Source organism: Lytechinus variegatus, chromosome 1 (assembly GCF_018143015.1).
Source record: "Lytechinus variegatus isolate NC3 chromosome 1, Lvar_3.0, whole genome shotgun sequence".
In the NCBI taxonomy this organism is placed as follows: Eukaryota; Metazoa; Echinodermata; class Echinoidea; order Temnopleuroida; family Toxopneustidae; genus Lytechinus; species Lytechinus variegatus.
The window spans coordinates 70,167,507-70,192,020 of NC_054740.1; the positions used below are offsets into that span (position 1 = coordinate 70,167,507).

The 24,514-nt window shown below is 36.7% G+C and overlaps 2 protein-coding genes across 2 annotated transcripts; one reads left to right on the forward strand and one right to left on the reverse strand.

The window, feature by feature from the left end:
• Positions 1-386: 386 nt before the first annotated feature.
• Positions 387-17,951, forward strand: LOC121421509 (tubulin delta chain-like). Its single transcript, XM_041616244.1, has 12 exons — positions 387-446; positions 2,554-2,660; positions 4,142-4,234; positions 8,960-9,024; positions 9,867-10,004; positions 10,464-10,605; positions 11,119-11,295; positions 11,850-11,945; positions 12,975-13,047; positions 14,423-14,564; positions 17,047-17,207; positions 17,573-17,951. The coding sequence occupies exons 2-12, from the start codon at positions 2,572-2,574 to the stop codon at positions 17,642-17,644; spliced, it is 1,248 nt and encodes a 415-aa protein (XP_041472178.1). The 5' UTR covers positions 387-446; positions 2,554-2,571; the 3' UTR covers positions 17,645-17,951.
• A 4,059-nt stretch (positions 17,952-22,010) lies between these two features.
• LOC121421512 lies at positions 22,011-23,574 on the reverse strand. The gene is made up of 2 exons (XM_041616258.1): positions 23,127-23,574; positions 22,011-23,028 (listed from the first exon to the last, which is right to left on the reverse strand). Exons 1-2 carry the CDS (start codon positions 23,533-23,535, stop codon positions 22,985-22,987), a joined length of 453 nt encoding a protein of 150 aa, XP_041472192.1. The 5' UTR covers positions 23,536-23,574; the 3' UTR covers positions 22,011-22,984.
• Between the last annotated feature and the right edge of the window lie 940 nt (positions 23,575-24,514).

A 24,514-nucleotide genomic window follows, 5' to 3' on the forward strand; every position in this document is an offset into this window, starting at 1 on the left:
CTGCTGGCCCGTTTGGAATTCGATTTGCTTGGCCTATAAAGCGCCCTTGAATAAGTCTAAGATAGAAAAAAAATCACATTGCGGATCACATGCGCGCGATTTTGTATGCAGTAAAGGGTACGGTATATATGCAACAAACTCGACCTTAATCAAAACTCAAGAAACTCCTATTCCGTCTCCGCGCGGGATTCGATTGAGAGAAAGAAATCGTCTAGGAAAGATACATTTTGTCGACCAACTTTATTTTGATCTAACGTTAGGCCTACCGTCATATTATCCCAGTTTTTAACAATAACTTTTTGGGTCTTACTCTTATTTTAGCTTAAAGTTAGAACCAAACAAAGGCAAAGACAAGTTATCAGCAGTCAAGGACGTCTGCAGTGCAGAGCTCGACGTGCGCTAGGCATTGCCATGCCATTCGTCTTCTCCGAATGTGATTGTGCTTTGTGAGTATAATGTTTAACCCAGGGAGCTCCGGAGCCCAGGAGTCGACCGTGCAAAACGAGGGAGACATAGGACTGGGGTAGATTTTGGTCTCAATAATTTAATAAAATGTGGAAACAGAAATTATGCACTTAACACGATTTGGATGATGAAGGTCTGTCTTGACACACAATTCACAAATCCTGACATACTAGACTCGATCGAGGCACAGAGACTGGAACCTCAAAAACCCCCCAAAATATGTACTCGGTCTCGATCGGCCATTTTGTTTTGAATTTGAAAGGAGAGGTCTCGCAACAGAACTTCGTTTTTTTGAGGTTTCACTTTCAGTCTGTGCCCCGATGTCAAGATTTGTGTGTCATTGATAAACCTTCATCCATATAATCATGGAATGATGGATAAGATAAAGTACATAATTTCTGTTTCCACATTTTACCCCTGTCTACCCCAGTGACAATGTCTCCCTCGTTTTGTATGGTTGACTCCTGGGCTCCGGCCCGCAAAGCGGGCTGGAGCTCCCTGGGTTGTATAATGTTATGAAAATGCCCCAGCCCCAGGGCCCAGCTGATGGAAGGATTTTAATGATTCAATACTTTTAGTGAATTTTAGCATCCAAGCTGAAGCTTCGCAGACGCTTTCTACCAATCAATGGACATAAGAGGTCATTGTCAAAAGTTGGTGCACAAGTGCTGTATCTGGATCAAACTCTGGATAGCACATGTTCAAATTATTTTGGACCGGACAAAAAATTGTAAATGTGTCGTTTGTCCAGACTTCTGTTTTGATTCATTGATTTTCAACAAAGGCTCCTTTGTTATTAAGGGCATTTGACAAATTATCAGCGTTATAGGCCTGTTAATGTTAGGATAGAAAATTTAAAAAGTGTTTGTGAAGTGAATGCCAAAACGGCATAAGACTTAAGTTCTTAACTAAGATTTTTACCTTTGGAAACAGGAACTAACTTTAGTAAAAAGATGCTTGAAAATGAACAAGTATAGGAAATCTGTTGATGTTTGCTGTGACTGAAAGAGGACTAGTATTGACCGGTGGACCCCCCTTTAACTTTTACTTAAGATAAAATTGTTGGACTTTCTTTGAACATGAATTTCAGACAAAGTTTGAGTTGACATTATTTGTCTTCGGTTGATTGTTTCCAAGTGCGCTAAATCTCTGACCTATTCATTGTTTTGCTGCTGTAGTATTTTTATATTACCAACAACCTTGGACTTGTCAGGCAGGCAAGGCTCATGGGCAATCTCGTTCAGGAAGGTCTCATTCAAGCAAAAAAAAAATTAACATCTTATTTTTTTTTTGGCTACTTATCACTTGTAACCTACTGCCTATTAAAAATCTGCAATATTGGATGAGCTTAAAGAATTTTATGGAAATATTGGGATTTTCAGGGGCTCCTTTATTTTATTTTCCAGGGCTCCTTTGAGCATTTAAAAGAATTCATATCTGCTTTCCAAAGCACTGTATAAAGTGAGGATGATGAGTTGCCAAATAAGAAGTCGGCAGTTCTAATCAATCAGAGTGTTGATGGGGATCAGGCCTGTGAGCAGGAACATTTTTTAGTGCAATTGGTGGCATACCTAAGATTGTTACTCTGAACAGTGTTAACTGTATCATTAATGACAATACACGATCACTGTTGGAGAATTGGATGAGGTAATGCTGAAATATAATCTTCCGTGGAAAAATCTCATGGGGGGGGGTCAAGGGTTACTGCCCCACCTAAGATTTTTCAAGTAGTGAAATTAAAAACAAAAATTTTGTTATACCTGATATGCATATTTTTTTCATGAACCATATTTCTGGGCTTGGATTCTTGGAACAAGTGTGGATGTGCAAGTTGCCTTTATTTCTGCCTAATCCAATGTCAAGATAAGAGTCCACCACCAGGAAGATTGTTTTTATCAGTTTATCATGTTTTACCTTCTGAAGATTTCCATTGTGAAAAAGAAAGACAACAAGAACACACTTGTTGAAACATTGAGTTAGGGTGTTGTTTTTTCAAGACCAACACATGCCCAAAAGAATACATGGTGTACTGTGAAGGCGTGAAACCATTCCATTCTTATCATGATGTATTTTTTTTTCTCGTTTCAGTGCAATTAATTACCCAGAATGTCGACTGTGTTTCTTCATGTTGGCCAGTGTGGCAACCAACTTGGCCAACAGTTCTGGCAGCTTGTCCAACAGGATGATGAAGCAAAGTAAGACAATGCAATGGGTGATCCCAAGTTTGGTGTTGACCTTTGGGTGTTGGTGTTGGGTATTTTACATTGAGGCAGAGTCGGCAGAGTATCGAAATACAAATGAAACTCTCCCGGGGACCAGTGGAATATATTGCTGTACACACGCATGACCAAAATAACGTGTTAAAGGGGTGTTTTTTCAGTTTTGGATGCGGTCCACGCATGGATTTGTTAAGGGTATCAAAAACACAGATTTTCAAAAAATGGGGTTGTTCTGAAAGACTGGTCAATGGTCAATTGTAGGGTCAAACGTATTTAGGGTATGTTTTTTTTCCAAAGCTTTTTTTAAAGACTAACCAAATGTGTGTAGGTTTTTTTTTCCCCAAGCTTTTTCCCCGGGGTCATAATCTGGCGACAACTTGTTTAGGGGCCAAAAGGTGTAAATAAAGCGAGCTAGAAACTTGTTTAGGGGGGTATTTTGCACACAGAGAAAAACTTGTTTAGGGTTGTTTGGAAATAATTTGGCCATGCATACGTGTACAGCAATTCATTTGCCTCCCCCACCCCTGGGGAAACTCGCCTTGGGATAATTCTCTGTATGTTTTGGGCTATATGGTGGTTGTTTTGTAGAGCTTTTTGTAACTTGTGAGCGACTTTAGAATGACTTGGGACCCTCTTTAGGAACTAGACAATGTTGGGTATCACCTACCACAAAAAGAGCCTCACCAGTCGTTCGTAAAGTCACTTGCAACTCACGAACAGCTTTATCAAGCACTTAGCAGTAATGTAATTGGATAAATAATGGAGCTAGTGAAGGCAATCTGGGGCCCATTTCATAAAGATTATCAACTAAGATAACTTAACAATTATGGCAACTACCCTCATAGAAACCTTGATAGTGATTGGCTGCAAAGCCCTGTTACCATGGTAGTTTGCTAGTTGCCATGATGACAAAGTACAAGAGTTGTAAGTCCTTTTAATGGGGAAAAGGGCACCTGAATTGTGTTTCCATAATTAGCACTAAAACTAGCACAAACACTGACCTTGAAATCACCAAATGAAAATTTATTACAATCTTAAGCAGAAGTTAAGTTTTTCTCAAGGCTGATGTTTGCTGTGTATGTTGATTGATTCTTTGGAAAAAAGGTATTTCAGGATGAAGCCTAGTGTAAAACAAAACAACAGTTGGGTGATCTTTAGTTGTAACTTGTATTTTCATTTTACCCCCAAAAAGTAATTCCTAAATTGATTAGATCAAGGAAAGCACAACATGTTGCACGATTTGGCAATAAATATTGTATTTTTTTGCACGCTCAACTACATTTAAACGTCGATGGAAGCTTGCATGCAGACTGAATTGCCATCAATGTATTACAATTCCCATTGGTATAATTTTTTTTTCGATCATCATACTTTATCATAATATATGCTCATCCTTTAAAAAAGCTATGTACATCACCAGTCTGTAATTTTTTTTGGTTGTCAATATTAATTTGCAGATGTACTTTTTACCGGAGAGATCAGAAGCTTCCCTCTCTCCATGTCGATACAGAAAAGAAAGTGATTGCTAAACTTTTGAGAAACAGTAAACAGTAAGTTTCATTTGTAAAAACATCCCAGTGTTGATGCTTTCACCTACTGAAGTTAATCACCAATTAGGAGGCATTTTGCCCATATGTATGTCTATCCCAGCCTCATGTTCGCTTTTTTCATTCATTTTAACTTTTCATTTTTTTTTCTATTCTATGAGTTCTATTTCAATTTCCCATTATCTACTCTTCTTGCAAGGGGGTTGGGATGTATTCATAATAACAAAATTCACAATTTTGCATGAAATAATGCAACTGACATTTTCTTTCATGTCCCTGCTGCTTATCCAGCCCATTCTCTTCTTCTTTCATTTCATTTTTTCTCTCTTTATCATCTTTTCCTTCATTTCCTTCTCTTTGCACCTTGTTTTCTTCTAATTTTGATTATAAAATGCTATTTCTGTCTCTCTCTAGTCATGATATGAGGAATGATTCTACTTTAAAAAATGACTACAGGGATTTCCAAATTTCTTTTGAAACCTGTGGTGTTTTCATTTGATAAAAGAGATGCAAAGGAAATTTAAAAAATATTTCTTTGGAAAAAAAAAAATTTTTTCACAAAGTCACAAACCATATATTAATCACCTTGAAACTTGAATAAGTTTTACATTACCTGACAAGAAAACACATTTTCATCACAGAACAATAGGCTATGGGATGCATTTACATGATTTCCACAGAATATTATGCCAACAGGTGTTTTCCTTTTCCTTATACACAATTTGGTAGCACTTACATGTAGTCTCAAAGAAAATAATTTTTTAACTCTTTTATCCCGATGCCTGATTACTGTACAACATGAACTCAAATGAAAACAAAGATGAGTGTAAATATTCATTTTACTTCCATCAAAATATTATTCTGTCTTGTACACTGTTGAGTATCGCTGTATTCAAAGGAAGAGGTTCTGGATAAAGGATGAGATTCTGATGTGGACAACTTGCTCTGCAATCTGTGCCAACGTGGCCACTCCTCGTGAGACTTAAGTAAGAGATCTTCTTGCCTCTTTTTACAACAGCCTTCCAGGTAGAAAACATTTTTCAAGGATATTCAGAAATAGGTAGTACTGTGGAATGTTTCTGACCTCAGAATGATACATTTAGTTTTGTCTGTCAGATGGGACCATGTGCTTGAGCATTGCCAAACAGCATGCAGGTGTTCTCTGCAGGATTAGGCTCCTGCTCCAAGAAATGATTGAATCTTTCACCATCCTTTCCACCTTGTCTCGAATCATGGTGAGCAGGTCTTCTGTAGCTAATTGCAAAGGCCATTGTGAGACTTGCTCCTCAGCATCCTGTAGCTTCGTAACTGCTTGTTGGACATGCCTTGCATGACCACAGGTATTCTTTGATCAAAGATTGAATCCAGTTTCATTAATGTGTATGAGCTCTAAGTTGATCCGGGTGTTCATCATCCAAACTGAGAACTCCTTCCTGATGATTTGTCGCTTTTCAAATTCAAATTTGCTTTATTTCATCTTCAACAGAAAAAATAAAAAGGTTGTAAATAATTACAATGACATTTACAAGTGAAATTTAGACAAATGATATGAATTGAGGTAGGTACAATGTATGATATTTTTCCATAAGTAAAACAAATTATTATATAAAAGCAAATAATCATTCACATTATAAAGATTTGAGTAAATGGAGGGATCCACTAAAAAGCAATTGCTTGTAGTGTGTGGACCCCCCCTCAAAAAAAAAAAATGCCTAAAAAAACGGACACTTGGTCATGTCTTGCACGACCTCAGGTTCTCTTTGTCTAAAAACTGAATCCAGCTTCATCGATGTATATGAGCTCCATGTTGACTCCAATGTTCATCGTCCACACTGAAAACTCCATCCTGATTCTAGTGATCCTGTCGCTTTATCGCTTGGCCTATGAGTCCTCCAGTTTCGTCGTTGAGACGAAATTTGCAGTCAGGATGTTTGATCGTGTCGAATTTGAAAAGTAAATGTCTGAGCTCTACGTTGATCTGTTCCAGTGTGAATTCTGTATGTTCCCAACCAATAGGCCTATCTTTAGCTCTATCCCTTGTTTCATTAGTCACAAGTCTGTAATGACGACCATCGCATGCCACCGAAATGACATTGTTCCTTGCCTCTTCTCGGTCGGTGGATGATATGGTAGTCTATTATTTTTCTGAAAAACATGTGACTTCCACAGTCTTCCCCCTGCCTAATTAAAGGCATCAAATAAGTGCTCGTTATCTTCATCTGATATCTTAGTGTAAGGCATCTTTTCCATTTGCTTTCAACTGGTGAGTCTAATCTGAATTACCTAAATGACAATTGATTTACTTATTGAAGACTTTATGCTCTAAATGCAGGATTACATGTATATAACAATTCTATTGTGCGGACAATTAAGTTCTTTAAGGGGGGAGAATTTCTCTATTTATTAGGACATTTGTTTTGCAAAATTAACATTTCGTTTCTATTTTGAAAAAATTCTAATGTGTGGATATTTGAATTTTCTGTGTACATTTTATTCACATATTGGGATATATTACTGGATGAAAGAACATTTGATGTCCGTTTGATATTTGAATTACCATACCTAATAGGACACTTGCACTGACATAAACAGATATTTAACCTGGTTATGATTGAAATTGTAAATGTTTTTCTTGTTAGGTGGTCTGTCTATGACAGATCACCTCTTAATTTCGTCAGAATTTTCTTATTATTTATTTATTTATTTATTTATTTTTACGGATTTTCTTGTCGCCAAGTTATCTCAAAATGGACTTGGTCAATTTCATTGAATTTCATGTCATCTATAGGATCTGTCATGGACACGTGCAGAAAAGTTTTTCAAGGTCATCAGGTCATGATGACGTCATCTAGGCGCCATTTTGTAAAATAACATTATCAATCATATCTCCATTATCAATTATCAAAAATCAATCAAATTATTTTCACATCAACTTCAGGTCAAGTGTCTTTAGGTCATGTCATCAAAGGTCATCTGGAGGTCAAGAAGCGCGCGTACGCGCGCGTCAAAATTTCAAAATGCTCAAAATCACTTTTTGACCAAACGAGAGTACGTTTCAGGTCATTTTAAGCATTTCAAAATTTTGCGCGCGCGCGCATTGCGCTTCCGCGCGTAACGCCTTAACGCACTCCAGAAACACCGTTTTTTTTAACATCTTTGCATTGATAATAAAATTTTGAACAATTTGATACCTTGATCAACCTTCTACGACCATTAATGACGAAATTAACACCCCTTGAAGTTTGCAGCACGTGTGCGCGCGAGCTCTCACTATAGGCCATATATGGGCAAAAACATGCCTCTTGAAAATTCACTGTAGCTCTTTAAATAGTCCATTGACCCCCCATTTTTTTTTCATATATCAATAGAGTATGAGTTGTAGATTCGATTTCATGTCATCAATGTCCCTAAATTATATCATGACGTCATCAAAATAGCGCCTAAACTAAAAATTTCATTTAAAAAAAAATGACGTCATCAAATTTATGCAAATTCGGTTGTAACTTCTCGAATATAGATTGTTTTTCGCCCAGATTTCGATATGTTGTAGTTTAGAATGTACTCTTTCTCTTCAGTCATCATGAATTTTCGTTTTGAGAAACGCATCATTGCGTAAAACAGCGATGAAAAGAGGCATGTCATTTTTCCTCATTTTGCGTGTAATCTCTATGGGACATGACTTTTTCTCAAAACTAGATTCGACATTCCGCTATTTCGTGAGACATATCTCCATTGTTTCTTGTCAGTTTTCCCTGAGCTTTAAGTATGTTGTAGCTGAGATTCTTAGCTTTCGGAAATGTGCCCTCCATTTTTTGATCAGATGCCGGGATCATGCCCGTATTTCGCTTGCAAAATTTGAATTGTAATTCTCAAAATTGCTTACGTGTAATCTCTATGGGGAATATCGTGGCTCAATGGATAACGCATTTGACGTGTTGGTCCGTGTTGCTGACGTGTTGGTCCGTGTTGCTGACGTGTTGGTCCGTGTAGCTGACGTGTAGGTCCGTGTTGCTGACGTGTTGGTCCGTGTTGCTGACGTGTTGGTCCGTGTAGCTGACGTGTAGGTCCGTGTTGCTGACGTGTTGGTCCGTGTTGACTACGTGCTCTGCCGGCATGATCCGTGTAGATCCGTGTGAAGCTGCCGTGTTGATGCCGTGTTCAGTCATCTGGGGCAAAACTATCCCGGACCTCCCCGGATCATGCCGGCATTGCCGTGTTGATCCGTGAAGATCTGTGTCTATAAATCATGATGGCGAGAATAAAGACAGACCACCTAATTCGTCCACATGACGAATTAAATTCTAGTTTGATTTTGTTTTGCATATTTAAGTCCTGAAGTATCCATATACATGTAAATACATTTTTGCTTATGTTCGTTTGTGAGACAGTAGGAGTGATAATACTTCGATTAGAAATAAATTTGCTGGAGTATTAAATGGGAATTCTTAGTAATTTGTTCCTGTTTCTTTCCTGTCGGTGTTGGCAAAAATTGTAGCTAGAGGTCATGACATTCACACAATAAGTTCTTCTCACAATAGGTGATGAATTATCTTACTGTTACTGATAAAAATGAAACAAAGCTCATGTTTTTATATGAGAATGATAATGACTTGAATGGATTTGGGGATAACTTAAAGGTCAAATGTTATATAGGCCACATTTTTTGGACTGACTATACTATTCATGAAACACATAAAAGCAAATGTCCGTTTCTTTGTTTTTTTTCAGACTTCCTGTAAGAGAGGAAAATGTCATCTTGAGTAAGCAAGGCAGAGGAACAAACTGGGCCATGGGTAAGTGTCTTAAAGCTACTGTATACCATATGATTGGCATAGGATGTAAGCTTACAAGAAGGGGCTTTTTCATATTTTTGTATGATATTGTAAACAAATGGAATGATCATAATTCTGAATGAGAGTGATTATTAGAATAAAAATATTCAGATGTCAAATTATTGAAAGCATTTATTCCTCAGTCATGTTCTAATTTCTAAAACTCAACATACATCATGTAATTAAGGGCTCCGTCAAAAGCGCATTTAAGCCTTGTTCAAATGACTGTTAAAAAGCATAAACGTTTACCTATTTGTATATTAAACCGTTTAACCTTATATTTATAGACACTAGATCTAGGGAAAAAGAAAACCTTCCCCAAAAGTTACTGGAATTTAACATTTGCATCTTTCTGTCCATGAAATAGTCATCTATTTTCCATATTTCTTTGAAATTATTTTTATTTAGTTGGAAACTATCTAGCAATGTATAAAGAATATTATTCACCTCTTTCTTGACTCTGAAAGATCGTTGTTTGATGTTACACTCTGCCAACACCTTGAAAGTCTACTTATGGCCTGGGGCCCGTTGCAGAAAGAGTTGCAATCAATCGCAACTCTAAAAATCATGCGCAACTTGATTTACAACCAATCAACAGCGCGCATTTTGGACTTGCGATTGTTTTTTTGACTTGCGTTTAAACGCAACTCTTTCTGCAACAGACCCCAGGTCTACGATATGTAGCGGTTTCGCTGTAATATTAATAGTGCACCTCGGAATAGAATATTTCTAGATAGATGGTGCTTTACAATGCCAATTATTATTATTTCTATGATTATGAAGTTATTCTGATGTGGTTCTAGGTTACCATGGGACATCTACCAATCCTAGCGAGAGCATGATTGAAGTGACCCTTGAAGTGTTGAGGAAAGAGGTGGAACGATGTGATTCATTCTGTGGAACAGTTATGATGCACAGTCTCAGTGGAGGAACAGGATCAGGTTTGTATATTGATTTAGCTATAGCTATGGGACATAACGCTGTTTAGTTTAATATCATATTTAGATTTTGAGAGGATTTACAGATAAGCTTTACAGATAAGAGTGAAAATGGCAATCCTTTCTTGTGGTAAATGGTATTCACCATTAAATGTTCATTGATTATTAGCACGTAAGAAAGGTTTACTAGACATTCTTAAAGTCGCTTCTTAACTTTACGAACAGCTCTTTGAAACGCCCAATCGGTCGCAATAAATTTGACTTTGGCAGAGCTACTTGTATTAAATTTTCATACTTGGCTATATTACATTTTAGTTTAAAGTTATAGCAAAACAACAGGTAGTCTCCTATTGTAATGTCCATGGGAAATATTTCAGAATAGTCCAAATCTTTACAGCGAAATATTAGGTGTGCATGTATTATGAAATGCATGAATTGTCTGTATTCTTTATTTGATTGCAGGCCTTGGTTCTCATCTGTGTGAGGCTGTGCGAGACACCTACCCTATGGCATACATCCTAGACGTAGCTGTAGCACCCCATACCCAAGGGGAGAGCCCTCTTCAACATTATAATAATCTGTTCTGTCTTGCATGGCTTCAAAAGTAAGTTCAGAGCATACCTTGGATAATATAGGAGGCTAATAAAATCAACTATAGATGGTTAACTTGATCTTCAAAAAGTGTCTCCGGCTACCTTTAAAACATATCTCTTCTTATCTTATCAGGGAATATTCTATTTGAATGCTTAATAATTTTCTTTTATTTTTTATAAATGCAGATAAAATTTTGATATCATGTTGTTTAAAAGTCTAGTGTACCTGTTATTGAATAAATATAAGATCTTTAAAATTGTAGATGAAAGTGCTTTCATATTGTTATTTAGGAACTCTTAGACTACATTATTTAATGTGAATTAAGCTATGAACTGCTTTATCTTCGCTGTATATCATCATCAGCATCATCATTGTCATTACTCTCATTTATAATCATTACTCATCTTATTTTCTACTAAGAAATACAGACGTATATGTATGTGTTTCTTTTTACAATATGAGATAAATGATGTTGATGATTTCATTCTCATTACCAACTTTGATATTTATCCTTTAAATCCAGATTTGCAGATTGTGTTATCCTTTATCATAATGATGAAGTCTTGCATCATCTCCAAGGCTTGAATATCACCAAGGGCAACCGAGATGCTGCAAACGTCGATATCAAGATGATGAATAAGTACATCACAGACTCCCTGGCAGGTTTGCTCTGCCCCATTTCAAGCAATACAACAAGGAGGTACAGTATTTTATGCATTTCATATAAAATGTGCGCTAGTAGCGGCTGTATTGTGACATCAGTTGTATGTGTTAATCCTGAGAGAGTTATTGACCATAGTGTACACAACATCATGTATTAATTAATAAGTTTTTTGCTTTCAAAGTGATTAAAAACTTTATTTAAACATCGCAGTTCTCTAGGAACTTAATTGTAGTTTTACTGACTTTCTTTTGCTTTTGAAAACAGAAAAATAGTTGACATGCGAGCCTCTCATGATAAAGAACGTTTTGGGGCTTATATACTCTGGAGTGAATGGATTGTGAATAATGATGATGATGATGATACAGATAATGACAATGATGATAATGATAATAGGCATTTTCATAACACCAACTATCAAGAAATGATTCTGAAGTGAAAAGCTATTTTAACCCTGGCTAGATAAATGCATAATTAAAGATTTTTTTTTTGTCTCTGAAGAAATAAAGATGAATGTAGTCCTTTTTGGCATTTTGGTCTTCATATTCATATTCCTTCACATTCTGATGCAGTTGTCTTTTAATTCCCTGCAGTGGTATATCTAGTGGCAATGAACCATGGGAGTTGCTGAGGTCTGTGGCTCCGATGCCTGCACATAAGTTTCTTCATGTCTCCCATGTCATGAAAAGGTGAATAAATCTTATGTGAAGTTTTGATGTAGTTCAGAATGTGATGAATACAGATTCACCTTGAAAGATGACTTTGCAATGTGCTTGCTGTTATTTTGTGTATTGTATTACTTCTGTTTAATGCTATTACACTCTGGGAGTGATGATTATATAATTGCCTATATCATATGTGGCATGACAGGTGTTTGTGGGATGGGGGAGGGGGAGGGGGGTTGAAGCCTGTTTTGCTGTACATCCACATTTTCCATGGGAACAATTGTCTTTAGAGCAAATGTCATGGATCCTACGAGAGCAGATTATGTCAGATTTCAAAAATATTTCATAAATATGTAAAAGGTATATGTTAAATTGCTGATCTCCCCTGCATTGTCTTCTTCCAGAATGGTCTCGTACTACATAGTGTAATCCTCGTTTGTATACAACCAGTTTGTCTACTTCGGTCGAATAATTGTAATTTAGCCCATTTACCATTTTGTGATTGTCCAATTGCCAATTCTGTTTTATCAATTTCGCCTGATATTCTAACACCACTTACGATGTGTTACAAGAAACTTACAACTGATTGCATGCCAATTTTAGGTCCAAAAATCAATTCATGCATTTCATTGCAACTTTGCAATCGATTGCTGGTCTCCTTGCATCGAACTAGTATGAATTGATTTGCATTAGTTAAAATTGATCCATCGCTTGTAAGTTGCATCTGAAATTTGCAATTGATTGCAAATATTTTCTTGCAACAACCCCTTAGTCTATATTGTTAGATGAACTAAATTTTTTACAAGGTGGAACAATGATAAATAGACCAAGTTAAATTAGACCAAGCATGGAGTTAGACTTTATTTTAGAATAAGTTTAGTTCAAACCAAATTGAAAGTAAACCGAATTCTTTTTGCTTCTGTGTTAGTCTATATCAGAAGTGGACCAACTGCTTGTAAACCAATGGTTATCAACCATAATCGTTAATATCACTGATGAGTTATTCAACTATTTTTGAGCGATGATTTTGTCCTATTTTATATTTTTAAATAGTAAATCCACGTGGGAAGCGATGACTACTAATCTTATCCAGAGTGCTGTCAGATACGACACAGATGGACAACATGTATCCTTTTATCTAGTACCTAACTGACAGTCAGAGCCCCTCATGGCATGTTACTACAGCAGGAATTGCTTCCTCCTTTTGATCCAGCCATGGGGCTCTTTTGTAAAGCTGCTTGTAAATAAATAACATAACTTCATGCATGACATTTGAAGCTTTCTTGTGTTCAACAAGATATCTTTGAGTTTTCCGTTTCTTAATACAATAGGAGTGCTAGTCAAATAATAATGATCAAGCATCTACACAGATGCTTGGAATCAGGATTTTAGTCTACAAAAATCAGATATCAACATCAGCTGATGGGAATAAAAATGATTGAGAATCTGACTTAAGCACCCTAGAAAGGGTCACAAGTTGTGCCCGTCCTTCACGTTTATAATTTCGTGGAGCTCAATAAATCGCTCTCCTTATTTTTTTGAGGAGCTCAATTGAGCTCCTCAGAATCGCTCTCCGTGAGGAGCTCAAATCAATTCATTACAATACATGTATGATAAATTGTAGTTTTTTCGTAACATTGTATATATGCAATAGCTGTGTAAGCTATTAATTAATCTGTGGTGAAACTAGGCATGGGTCACGTACGTTTACAAGATGTCGTACGCGCTCCTGCTAAAAAAAAAAAAAAAATTGAAAAAAAAAATGGCTAAAATTTCACATTTTACATCTTTAAATCCATGAAATGGCCTTCTTTTTTCCATAATACCTTGAAATTACTTTGAATTACTTTGATTTAGTTAAAAACTATCAGAAAAATGAAGAATATTCACCTCTTCCTCGACTCTGATTTGAAGTTACCTTGGTAAATATTGTAGTCCCACATGTAGACTTCCATGGTGTTGCCATGAAAATCTACATATGGGACTGCAATATTGAAACCTAGAGCCGGGAAAGAGATGAATATTCTTCATTTTTCCGATAGTTTTCAACTAAATCAAAGTAATTTCAAGGAATTATGGAAAAAAGAAGGCCATTTCATGTTTTCACTTTTTTTCTATAAGGAGCACGATTTTTTGCTCTCCTTATTTTTTTTTAGGAGCGCCGGCGCGATCGCGCTCCTAAAAAATGAAGGTCTGTTGTGTGAAAAATTTTAAGTTATGCATTTAGTTGTGTGTAACTTACAAATAGCTTTGTGAAACGTCCCCGTTTAGTTCTAATGTCTTGAATTCTATGATGATTATTTTTCTCAGTGAAACATATGGCCCATGTTCAGAGGCTTGTAACAGAACTAAACTGACATTCAAAACCCAAATTTGTGTTTCACTGCTATGAGTATACAGTATTCGAGTGGCAATGTTATTCTGTATCAATGCCTGATTCCCTCCAATATCCAAACGCTCCAATATTACTATCCTTGACTGCAAGGCTGTGTTTGATTCAGTATTCTTCGCTTGCTTCACTGGTAGCGGTAAGAGGAGACCCAACATCTACCTTTATGACCAGTCTTCCAGTCATTGAGAGAAAACTCAAAGCAGCTCTTGGCTTCGTGGAGTGGAATCCCTTCCCCATTGACTTCTGGATTGGTAATGTGTGCATGTGGAATCTATGGCTTTGTGTTTTATATTGACAAGAGGTGATCATGAGGGACACCTTTTTTAATGCTGCATGTTGGTGGAAAAGATGGGCTCTGAGTTCAGATTTAAAGGTGTCAGGGCTGTTACAATTAAAAAGTTTGGTCATTTTAGGGATTCAAAGACATACAGTATCTGGTATAATTCTGTTACAATTTTATCATAAATGCTTGCTTAATTTTTGTCTCACCTGCGAAGCAAAGTGAGACTATAGGCGCCGCTTTTCCGACGGCGACGGCGTCAACATCAAATCTTAACCTGAGGTTAAGTTTTTGAAATGACATCATAACTTAGAAAGTATATGGACCTAGTTAATAAAACTTGGCCATAAGGTAAATCAAGTATTACTGAACATCCTATTAGAGTTTCATGTCACATGACCAAGGTCAAAGGTCATTTAGGGTCAATGAACTTAGACCATGTTGGAGTAATCAACATCGAAATCTTAACCTGAGGTTAAGTTTTTGAAATGTCATCATAACTTAGAAAATATATGGACCTAGTTCATGAAACTTGGACATAAGGTTAATCAAGTATCACTGAACATCCTGCATGAGTTTCACGTCACATGACCAAGGTCAAAGGTCATTTAGGGTCAATGAACTTTGGCCGAATTGGGGATATCTGTTGAATTCCCATCATAACTTTGAAAGTTTATGGATCTGATTCATGAAACTTGGACATAATAGTAATCAAGCATCACTGAACATTTTGTGCAGGTTTCAGGTCACATGATCAAGGTCAAAGGTCATTTAGGGTCAATGAACTTTGGCCGAATTGGGGATATCTGTTGAATTCCCATCATAACTTTGAAAGTTTATGGATCTGATTCATGAAACTTGGACACAATAGTAATCAAGCATGGCTGAACATTTTGTGCAAGTTTCAGGTCTCATGATTAAGGTCAAAGGTCATTTAGGGTCAATGAACTTTGGCCGAATCGGGGGTATCTGTTGAATTACCATCATAACTTTGAAAGTTTATTGGTCTAGTTCATTAACTCATTGAGTGCTTCGTGCACGCTACGTATCCTACTATAACATGCCACACTCGTGCTCGCACGCCTACTATTGACTGCTTTGTGCTTGCATTGTTTCCTACCCTCGCCTGCTTCGTGCATGACTGCGCACATTCGGAATTACAATCATTGTTACGCCGTTTTGCATTGTATTGCGCATCGCATGCACGCCGTAATTAGCACTATTGTGTGCCGTGCGAACTCTGCTTTCTGACAGATCAACTTACTCACGCGGTTTACATTCGACTTTTTCGAGTATTTCTACATTTTTTACAAGATATGGCTCCGCCTCTGAGAGGGAAGAGACCTAGGTTTTTTGATCCATACAAAATACTCTACAAAATGGAACTACTTGATACAACTCATATTTTAGCGGTAAAGATAATAACCAATCCATATAATGAGGACACCATTATAAGGGGTATGAAATTTTCTACAACTTTACTACACAATATTTTGTGGATAAACTAATCGTTAGAGAGTTACAAGCAATTGTAATCATGACTATTGAAAGGAGTGAATACGACTCGCTATCCCAAAATCAATGTGGCACAGGGGGTTTTGTGGCTGGCACAGGGGATTAGCATCGGATTAGCACTGTGGCGTTGGGTTATTAGTGTGTGTGGCATGTTAAGAGTTAAACTTGGACATTAGAGTAATTAAGTATCACTGAACATCCTGTGCGTGTTTCAGGTCACATGTCCAAGGTCAAAGGTCAATGAACTTTAGCCGAATTGGGTGTATCTGTTGAATTACCATCATAACTTTGAAAGTTTATGGATCTGATTCATTAAACTTGGACATAAGAGTAATCAAGTATCACTGAACATCCTGTTCCAGTTTCAGGTCACATGATCAAGGTCAAAGGTCATGTAAGGTCAATGAACTTTGGCCATGTTGGGGTTTTTTGTTGAATAACCATCATATCTCTGTAAGTTTATTGGTCTAGTTCATAAAAAGAGGACATAAGAGTAACCATGTATCACTGAACATCTTGTGCGAGTTAGAGTAGTATGCAAAGTCAGCACTGCTGCTATATTGAACCGCGTGATGCAGGTGAGACGGCCAGAGGCATTCCACTTGTTATTTTTTGGTATCCTAACTATTCGCAATCATTATATATTTAATTACCTGTAACATGTTTTATCTTGCATCACTAAAAATAAGTTAGAGTTTATCATCAACAAATGCCTTTGCACATCTTTTGTTGTAATTCTTATTCAGCTTCTGATTTTTTCCCAAACAGCAAGAATATACTTAAAACAGTCTTTGTAGAATCATTAGTTTTATCAGTTGATTATCCAAATCCTTACACTAATTAAGATGTATTCTTGTTATCATTTGTAGTATTTTCTGTCTCATTCCATCTCAGAAGATTAATTTTGAATGTCTTGATTTGTTTCCTGCATGTTGTAGGAAAGCAGCAAGGAGTTTTATTAAAGGACACGTCTTCCATGACGATGTGTGTGAATACTAGTAGGATCGTGAGCATGATGCAGAGGGTACAGTCCAGAGCACGTTCCATGTACGATGCCAAAGCTTTTCTACACTGGTACCAAAGATACAGCTGTGATGAGGCAAGTACACAAGGCTCTTGGATTTAAAGAAAAAAGTCTTCATCTTTAATCGAGTACACCTATATCAATCTATGATAATGCATTACGATAACATGGTAGGGGTGGACTGTACCAGAATGGAGGAAGAATCAAGCGAATAGATTGTATACATCATTTCTGAAAGTTTTTTAGACATCATGTACTGTATACTTCTGTATGCATCATTGTTTTGACCAAGTAAGTTGCTCCTCTCTAAGTTAATGAAAAGAGATATTCTCTATATCAAGATTCATGACATTGATAGATTTTCATAGATGAGATTGATAGTATCTTTGAATACCTGTAATATTTGTATCAAACAATCTCTTCCTTGAAAAATCTTTTAGACGGAATTTGAAGAGGCATTTGCAACAGTGAATCAAGTCATCAGGGACTATGAGAGTGCTGCTGAAGGTTGAGGATTGATGATCAGAGACAGAGATGGTCCAAAGCTAGTCTGGTGGTTTGTTGGTGATTAGAGTGTCATCGGGAGACTATGACAGGGCTGCAGAAGGTTGAAGATTAATGAGCACAGCACTGGATGACAGAGATGGTCCAAAGTAAGTCTGATCATGTCTTGTTAATAAGAGAGAGATCAGATATGAGACAGCTGCTGGAGGTTGAGGATTGATGATCACAGACAGAGATGGTCCAAAACAAGTCTGATGATGTGTTGATGATTACAGAGTTGTCAGAGACTACGAGAGAGCTGCAGAAGGGTGAGGATCGATGCTCAGAGACAGAGATGGTCCAAAGTAAGTCTGATCATGTCTTGTTAATAAGAGAGAGATCAGATATGAGACAGCTGCTGGAGGTTGAGGATTGATGATCACAGACAGAGATGGTCCAAAACAAGTCTGATGATGTGTTGATGATTACAGAGTTGTCAGAGACTACGAGAGAGCTGCAGAAGGGTGAGGATCGACGGGCACAGCACTGTATGACAGAGATTGTCAAGAGCAAGTCTGATGGTGTGTTGTGAGAGATCAAAGACTACGAAAGTGCTGCTGAAGGCTGTACATTGAAGGATTTATCAACACAACACATCACAGCAGAGTACAGGATCAAGTAAGAAGTGTATTAGTGGTAGGATATACAAGTTCAGAAAGAAATCAGAATAATTATTATTTGGAGAGTGTGTAATTGACCTTGCTTACGAGTGCAAAGGGAAAAAACAGGAAAATTATTGCGTAGTTTTGATAAAGTTTGTTTTAACTTTATCACACTGGGCTGATGGTATAACATGTTTTTCATGGATCAGGGATTCCTAACAATTCAGAGTCTATGTCACATTCTTGAAAATCTTCAGAAGGATTTATTTGAGATATGTTTTGATAACGTCAGTCACCACTCTATGTTGCTTGCATTAACCCTACAACACATACATGGTACTTAGGTCAACTTTATAACTCTCAAGTAGTCTCCTTTTTAATGATTTTTTTTTTACAAGCATGGCTAAGAATAAGCATAGCAGTTATGACATGAGATCAGTGAATCTTGGAGATTTGTATTGCTTGAAGTCATAGCAAAAGTCTTTCAAATTTGAAATGATGTTATTACTTGTAAATTTGTAGCAACAAAGTACCCATCTGAACCATCTGAAATTTTACTTGCAATATAAGAAACTGCAAATTGCCAGTGTGATTCTCTCTTTTGAGATACAGCTCTACTCTTAACCTCTAAATACTTGATACAGATTTTACCTCCCATTCAAAGAATTCCAGTCAGGGCTGGTCTTCCTGTTACGTAAAGTATTTAAATCTTAACAAACAATTTAGGCCAAATCTATCGCAACAGAATTGCTCTCAGTTGGCATTCAAGAGACAAGTTTCACTTTTGAATTCATGCATTTTCATTCTCTGCAAGTAAAGAACTTGTTAACTTGTAGTTTCTTACATCGGACATTATTCAACAATGTCATATTTGGGAGATATGCCACTTGCATGAATATGTCAGTTGCTGCTATGCCTGATAAGCACCAGCAAGCTTTTTAGTACATACATGCAGGGAAACATTTATCATCAGATCATGCATTAAAACACTTTGGCATTTGTTCATGAAAATTTGATAACAAATTTACATTGAACACACTCAAACTCAATGTTCATCTTAGTGTGATAAAAATGCACACAGAGCACTTTGCAGCGATTAACAAGCGAAATCACAGATATTTTTTTCTCCTTTTTTGTGTTAGACATACAGACTATACTTTTCTTTATTATTATCAGACAAGTTCTCACACAATGACACGGCAAGAGAGACGTTTACACCTGGATAGGCAGTGTCTGTGTCTTGCGCTTGAATCGGGTTAGCATAAGTATTCTCAAGATCTACTCCTTGAGGTTTTTCAAGGCTGATCAAACTTGGGAAAGTATGCAAAGGTTAAGTTGTGTTTTACCAGATGACACGATATATTGAAGAGCTTGATCATTCTGTTGTGCGATTGGGAATCCATATTAAGAATGCTCTCCACAATTGGTTCCTTTTTCTCTGTTGCATTTTTCCATTCATCTGTTTAACAAAATCAAAATGAATGAAACAAAAAAATCATAAGCTTGACTTTAATACCTCAAGGCTCAAAATTAAATGACATTTCATCACAGTTTGAAAAATTTAAAAATCAAATGGTCCTTCACCGGCATCAATGAAAAAATTCTGAGTCCACCAATATTTTTGGTTTTTTTTCACAGTGACTCATCAAACATGCACTGAAAATTCTACCCGGTATTTATTTTCCTTTGTCTGGTGACTGGTCACAATTGATGAAAAAATAAAAATAAAATTCATTGGCCGAAATTCACAAAGGTGGTTTAATTGATATTAAGGTTTGGGCAAATTTTGTGTTGTAAAAGGGTGCTTAATGCCTTAATTTAACATACATTGTGTACACTAAAAAACGTTCAATTATAAACACGCAAAAGCGGTGGCTAAGACACTGACTTCTTGCAAGTTACAATAATTTAGAATCTTAGACCACATTTTATGTAAAGTTTAAACTGTTGAATAAACCATGGTCATGGTGACCTATACTCTAACACATCTCATGGCAACAGCGGCAACAAGTACAGTATGAATTTATTGCCCTTTGTTAATACAAGCATGTTCATGATTGGACGTTTCTTGGGTTAATGCACCAAAGCATGTACACCACCATGAAATTGACCTAAACCCTGGTCTTGATCTAAGACTAAAGTTAACAACTGCCTTTGTGAATTCCAGCCCTGTTTTAATGCATGATGATGATCATGATATACAGTATATCAAAGACTGGAAGAATTGGGCAATAACAATTTAGTCAAAATTAGGCAAGTTCCCTTGAAATTTGCATTTGCACTTGAAATTTGTATAAAACAATTATGTAAATTCTGGTGGCTAGTACCACCACTGTTTGATCATTATAAACAAAAGCGTAATTATTATCAATTTATTTTTTTCATTCGGAAACATCAATTTTAAAGATGTGCATTCAACTGAGAAAAGCAAATAATTAATTATGCATGTGGGACTGGGTCATTAAAAATCTCATACAAAATTCAAAGGAAACTTACTGTATGCAATCTGGTGTTAAATACTTTTGCCGTGCCTCATAGCCGAATGTTTTTTCACGTGACTGGAGCCTGAAATGAACACCCAAGCTCACAACTACCCCTTTCCGCTGGGGACCGGAGCTAGCATACGCACGACAGACCTGGCAGAACACAACGATGAATCCGTCGGCGAGTAGAGATCTGTCGGCGAGTAGAGATGATGAGTGGTAGAGAGTCTCTCTACCACTCATCATCTCTACTCGCCGACTCAAGCCAGCATCTCCTCATCAGCTCCACTACTCAAGCTGTTCTCACTCAACATTCCTTCTGGTTTACAGTCCTTTTCAGGACTATTTTCAAGAAAGAATACTCTACTCTCAAATCTCCACTTTCTCGCCTATCCACTTCTTCTCTTCTATCCACTGTTCCTATAACACTCCACATGGTGTACCGTAAACCACATCAGCAAAATGATAGTTGTCTAAGAATAGAGAAAGGAATGAAGAAAAACTTAGAAGTTATCTTCTTTTGGGGGGAATTAGATGTCATTTGTGTCAAGCTGCTGTACACGGTTTTGCTTAACTTTCTGTCTCGATGTTTTTTTCTTTTGTTTTTCTCTTGAGTTTAAGGTAATTGTATCTCTTTCCGTCTCAATCTAGAACAATAATTTCTTCCCCCCCCCCTCCTCACTCTCCCACTCTGTCTACTTCAACTTGTACAATTTTCATATTATCCATCGCTTCTCTTCTACGTGATTTCACTCATGACATCAGTATAAAGCTAGTAACAATATGAAATAGAATAAGGACATAACTGGATAACATTTGAGGGTACATTTTTTATTGATCCAAAACAATAAATTTAGCTGCATCAGACCAAGAACAATGTGTCGAAACGTTAGTTTAAACAACAGGCAATACATTTGAACATATTGCAATCATACTAATACAGTCATATACTTTCCAAATTAATGTTGCTCATTTCAATACATGTTAAAGTAGGTTTAGTTCTTGTCAAATCACGAAATATGGAAGTAAGAATACTTCACCAATTTAACTTAGTGAGTTCTATCTTATGCAAAGCTTCATATCGGCTACCCAACTTTAATGACGAGATCTGAATTATTTGTTGTATGTGAATATCATAGTTTTGTATCAGTATTTAAGGCTGAGGCATATTAATCATAAAAAGCAATGTAGTCATTTGCACATACATGTATCAACCTACACTGTACATGTCCTAGTTTCATAAAATATCAGTACAAAAACAAAATTTTATTTTCTTTTGTATCTGAAAATCAAAATCAATTCAACGTTCAGTCATACCTTAGATTGCATAGGATAACAACAATTCGCGTACATAATTTCAACTGTTTTTTCAACTGCTATGAACTTGTAATTGAATATGGTTGCAAGAGTGTATATAGGTTTTTCCTTATGTGATCATAGACGTTTGACTACTATACATGTAAACCAGAATTCACCATTTAAAAAACATTGCATTTAGAATACAAATATGGACATTTTGAGTACACAATATATTTTCTCTAACACGGATTCATACCTTTTATAGTATGATGACAAGAATTGGATTAATGCAAAACTTTCTGTGAAGTGACGTTTTCAAAAGACTTAGTTAATGGGCATATACACTGGTCATAAACATTTTAAAGCATGTTACATAATCTAATCACTTAATTATATAAATCATTTGTAAACATATGCATGAGGGAATGCATCATCTGTCCATTGCATGGGTTTTACGAATCACAATCTCATGTATCACAACGAATGAAATAATAGAGTTCATGTATCATTTTTTTACCCAAAATACAATACACAGCACAAACAATTTAAGAAACTAAACACTGCTGAATACTGATTACACGGTAAAATTGGGGCATGCATCACATGATCTCACCGAATTTGTTTGGTCCGGTGCGTGTGCGCCACATATGTTCGTCTAGGTACGATGGGGACAGGGCTCTGCTAGTTTCAAACTGCCGTCGAAGCTTCCGTTTGGCGTGCATCCACCGACCTTCGATGGTGTTGGTGTGAAGCCATGGGAGAAAGGGGGTCAACGAAGTTTTCTTCGTGCACCACGACATCGTGGAGGTAGATTCCTCCGTTCAGCTGGTCCAAGTTATCGTAGGCTGCCCAGCCATCGCTGATAATGTGGCTGCCGGGCAGTAGCCATCTAGAGATGATGGCCTCCAGAGTTGCTCTATTCCTGTTAGGGACAACCTCCTTTAAACACCTCTCCGTCTCCCTCACGACCTATAAACAATGAATGTTTAGTATAATTAGTCTGAGTTTGCAGAAATGTCATAATTTGTGCCCCAACTTCACAGAAAGATAGTCATAAATAGTCATACCTTCATCTGCATCTACACGGACATCATCCAACGTCTTTCCTGCCATTGCTTTTAGGTCTCCCTTCTCCATGCTGAAGAGTACTTTAGAAATCTTTGCTACTTGCAGTGATGCATCCGGCAGGCGGTAGTAGGCTCTGTGAGTTCTTACGTCATGGCCCATGAAGGTCGCTAAAATATCAAGTTCATTATCTTTCAAGTTCATGATTTGAGAACTGACAGCAATGTACTTCCTGAGTTTTGTCAACCTAAGCTGATCTGGATACTTTGCTCCACACTTTTGGGCTTGATTTCGCCGCGTATCAGTTGCTCTCAAGTGGCCTCTTCCATCTGGGTTTGCAAACAAGAAAGGATTTCCATCATTGACTACTTGTGACCTTTTCTCCATCAAAAAGTCAATGTTGCTTTTCATGTCATCTGTTTTTTTTTTTTTTTTTAATATGTTTTATTGAATCAACAAAATTACAAATTTACAAGTGATTGTTACAATGCTTTAAAGGGGAATCCAACCCAAATAAAAACTTGTTTTTATAAGGAAAAGAAAAATCAGACAAGTTGATTGGTGGAAGTTTGAACAATATTGGACAAACAACAAGAAAATTATGAATTTTTAAAAGTTCTAAATATTGGTAATCACTATAACCATGGAGACTTCAAATTGGCCGCATATGGGATGTGATTGTGATGAAAGGCAAGGACTACTCTTCCATGTACTCCAATACACATTATGGCTAAAATGTCATTTTTCCCAAAAGTTTTATTTCAAATTATATTTTTCTTTCACGAGGGCATAAAACAATATACTCCCTGGGTTATATTTAGATTACTGCCCCAGGGGAATGGGTACTTAGGAGAAAACCACAAATCCCTGATAATAAAGTACATGGCCTATGGGAAAGTTGTCCTTGCCCCTTGTCATAATTTACTTACTCAGTTGCCAATTTGAAATCTACATAGTATTAGTGATCTCAATTTTAAAGCAGCTATAACTTCCTTATTGCTTGTCCGATTTCTTTTAAACTTTCACCATTCTGTTTAATTTATTTTTCTCCTTCCCAACACAACTTTTATGACCAAGGCTGGATTCCCCTTTAAAATAGATGTAAAATATTAACCATGCTTTGTAAAAAAGGATAATAATTATTGAAAAACACAAGCAACAAATTATGGTTGATCTTCATGACATATGGGTATATTTTCTTCTCACAATTAATAAATATAATTAATAAAAAACAAAAGAGATTGAAAACTATTATTAAAAACAAGACAAAGGAAGGCGGGCACATGATAAAAGGACAGGACTTCAAATCAAAACACAGTCCTGTTCATATGTGCACTGATGAAAAGATAGGCAAAAGAAAACCACACACACAAATGCACTAAAAACCGAC

Excerpts from the sequence above, each read along its gene's own strand:
- LOC121421509 (XM_041616244.1), top strand. The coding sequence starts at position 2,572 with ATGTCGACTGTGTTTCTTCATGTTGGCCAGTGTGGCAACCAACTTGGC. Across the intron at positions 2,661-4,141 it reads CAACAGGATGATGAAGCAAA|ATGTACTTTTTACCGGAGAG; the intron begins GTAAGACAATGC and ends ATTAATTTGCAG. Across the intron at positions 11,296-11,849 it reads TCAAGCAATACAACAAGGAG|TGGTATATCTAGTGGCAATG; the intron begins GTACAGTATTTT and ends AATTCCCTGCAG.
- LOC121421512 (XM_041616258.1), bottom strand. The coding sequence starts at position 23,535 with ATGAAAAGCAACATTGACTTTTTGATGGAGAAAAGGTCACAAGTAGTC. Across the intron at positions 23,029-23,126 it reads CCGTGTAGATGCAGATGAAG|GTCGTGAGGGAGACGGAGAG; the intron begins GTATGACTATTT and ends CATTGTTTATAG.